This window comes from Panthera uncia, unplaced genomic scaffold (assembly GCF_023721935.1).
Source record: "Panthera uncia isolate 11264 unplaced genomic scaffold, Puncia_PCG_1.0 HiC_scaffold_1674, whole genome shotgun sequence".
Taxonomy (NCBI): Eukaryota; Metazoa; Chordata; class Mammalia; order Carnivora; family Felidae; genus Panthera; species Panthera uncia.
This window is the reverse complement of record NW_026058332.1, coordinates 1-2030: the sequence shown is the minus strand read 5'-3', so window position 1 is coordinate 2030 and position 2030 is coordinate 1. Positions and strand designations below refer to the sequence as shown.

General features: G+C 64.1%; 1 protein-coding gene across 1 annotated transcript; it reads left to right on the top strand.

Annotated features, from left to right (window-relative positions):
- Positions 1 to 274: 274 nt before the first annotated feature.
- Positions 275 to 2023, top strand: LOC125917306 (voltage-dependent T-type calcium channel subunit alpha-1G-like; the record flags this gene model as incomplete). Its single annotated transcript, XM_049623541.1, has 4 exons — positions 275 to 310; positions 523 to 607; positions 696 to 889; positions 1661 to 2023. Coding segments are annotated over exons 1-4 (678 nt in total), but the record flags the coding sequence as incomplete, so codon positions are not given.
- Positions 2024 to 2030: the final 7 nt, after the last annotated feature.

Genomic DNA, 2030 nt, shown 5'->3' with positions numbered 1-2030 from the left:
GGGCCTGAAGTGGCCTCCTTGGGCTGAGCTGCTCTGTCTGGGGTCTTTCAATTTCCTTCTGGGGTCCTCAGGTCTGCGGCTCAGGGGAGGGCAGCCATGGAAGGAAAGCAGAGGGCACAAGTGGCCTTGGGAATTTAGGCTCTAGTGACCATTTCACTCAGGTCCCCAGCTCCCTTTGGCCTATGCCACCCGCCCACCCGCCTGCCCGGCTGTTCCCCTCTCCCCTCAGCCCTTCCCGGAGCCAGTCCCCACCAGGCTGGTTGTGCCATGGGCTATGGGGTTAGCCGTGGCCTTCTCTGAGGTGTGGCAGGTGGGAGGCAGAGGTGTCGGGGGCCCTGGGGAGCTCTGGGCCCCACGCCTGGATGGTGTGGCCTGTGCCAGTGCATGCCTCGTGCCGTGGTTGCTGGTTCCCATAGCCTATATGTGGTGTATGCTTGTGGAGACAGGGAGGCCTCAGTCCAGCCCACTAGCCCCTGCCGGGCCAGGTCTCTAATGGCCTGCTCCCCCCCCCCCCCACCCTAGGGAGATGCCACCAAGTCCGAGTCAGAGCCCGATTTCTTCTCACCCAGCCTGGATGGTGACGGGGACAGGAAGAAGCGCCTGGCCTGTGAGTATCTATCCTGGGGGTGCGGGCCCTGGCCCTGGGCCAGCCTTGAGTGGACTCAGGGTCTCTCCTTCTCTCACTCCCCCGGCAGTGGTGTCCCTGGGAGAGCACCCAGAGCTGCGGAAGAACCTGCTGCCGCCTCTTATCATCCACACGGCCGCCACGCCCATGTCGCTCCCCAAGAGTTCCAGCACCGGCCTGGCCGAGGCGCTGGGCCCCGCCTCCCGCCGCACCAGCAGCAGCGGGTCTGCTGAGCCAGGGGCGGCCCATGAGATGAAGTCACCGGTATGGGGTGCACACGGGTGCCCTACGGTGGGACGTGCACAGAGGTCAGGAGGGAAGAGAGGATGGGGGCGGAGAGGCCCAAGGCCTCTGAGCCCTAGGTTGGACAAGCCCCCGGGAGGTCAGTAGGGCTAGTAATGCAGGCAGGTGCAGAGCTCTGGCCTTGGGGGGAGAAAGAGCAGTGTTCTAATCCTATTCTTGTGTTCCTTAACTGCCCTTGGGTGAAACTCAACCTCTGAGCCTCTGCTATAAGATAGCGGAGGTCCTTCTCTCCTTAATACTTCATCATAATAGCAAACCCCGTGCAGTTACTGATTCTATACCAGAGCAGCCCCATGAGGTAGGTCTCATTATTATCCCCACTTGACAGATGGGGCCCCAGGTCTTAGCTTGCCAAACTGATTGGTGGGAAGCTCGGCAGTGAGCCGGTGACAGAGCCAGAAGTTTAATCCAGGAGTCGGCGTCGGGGCCCGCGCGCCTGCCGTCACTTTATACGGCCAGTCAGCTACATGAGGAATAGGTACTCGTGTCGTAGCTCTTCTCCAGATGAGGAACTGAGGCACAGAGAGGTTTAGTCACTTGCCCAGGGTCACCCAGCTGGTGGGAGTGAGTAATCTGAACCCAGGCGTCTGGTCCACGGCTCCCGCTTACACCTCGACTCCTGATACGGCGCCGAGGAGGCTCACAGGAGACAGGGTGCCTGTGGGGGGTGGGGTGCAGGGCTGCGAGGTCCTGGTTGAGACCGCCCTCTCCCTGGCTCACCCCCACCCCCAGCCGAGCGCCCGCAGCTCTCCGCACAGCCCCTGGAGCGCGGCAAGCAGCTGGACCAGCAGGCGCTCCAGCCGGAACAGCCTGGGCCGAGCCCCCAGCCTGAAGCGAAGGAGCCCGAGTGGGGAACGGCGCTCCCTGCTGTCGGGCGAGGGCCGGGAGAGCCAGGACGAGGACGAGAGCTCGGAAGAGGAGAGAGCCAGCCCGGCGGGCAGCGACCGTCGCCACAGGGGCTCCCTGGAGCGGGAGGCCAAGAGCTCCTTTGACCTGCCGGACACGCTGCAGGTGCCCGGGCTGCACCGCACAGCCAGTGGCCGCAGCTCGGCCTCCGAGCACCAGGACTGCAATGGCAAGTCGGCCTCGGGGCGCCTGGCCC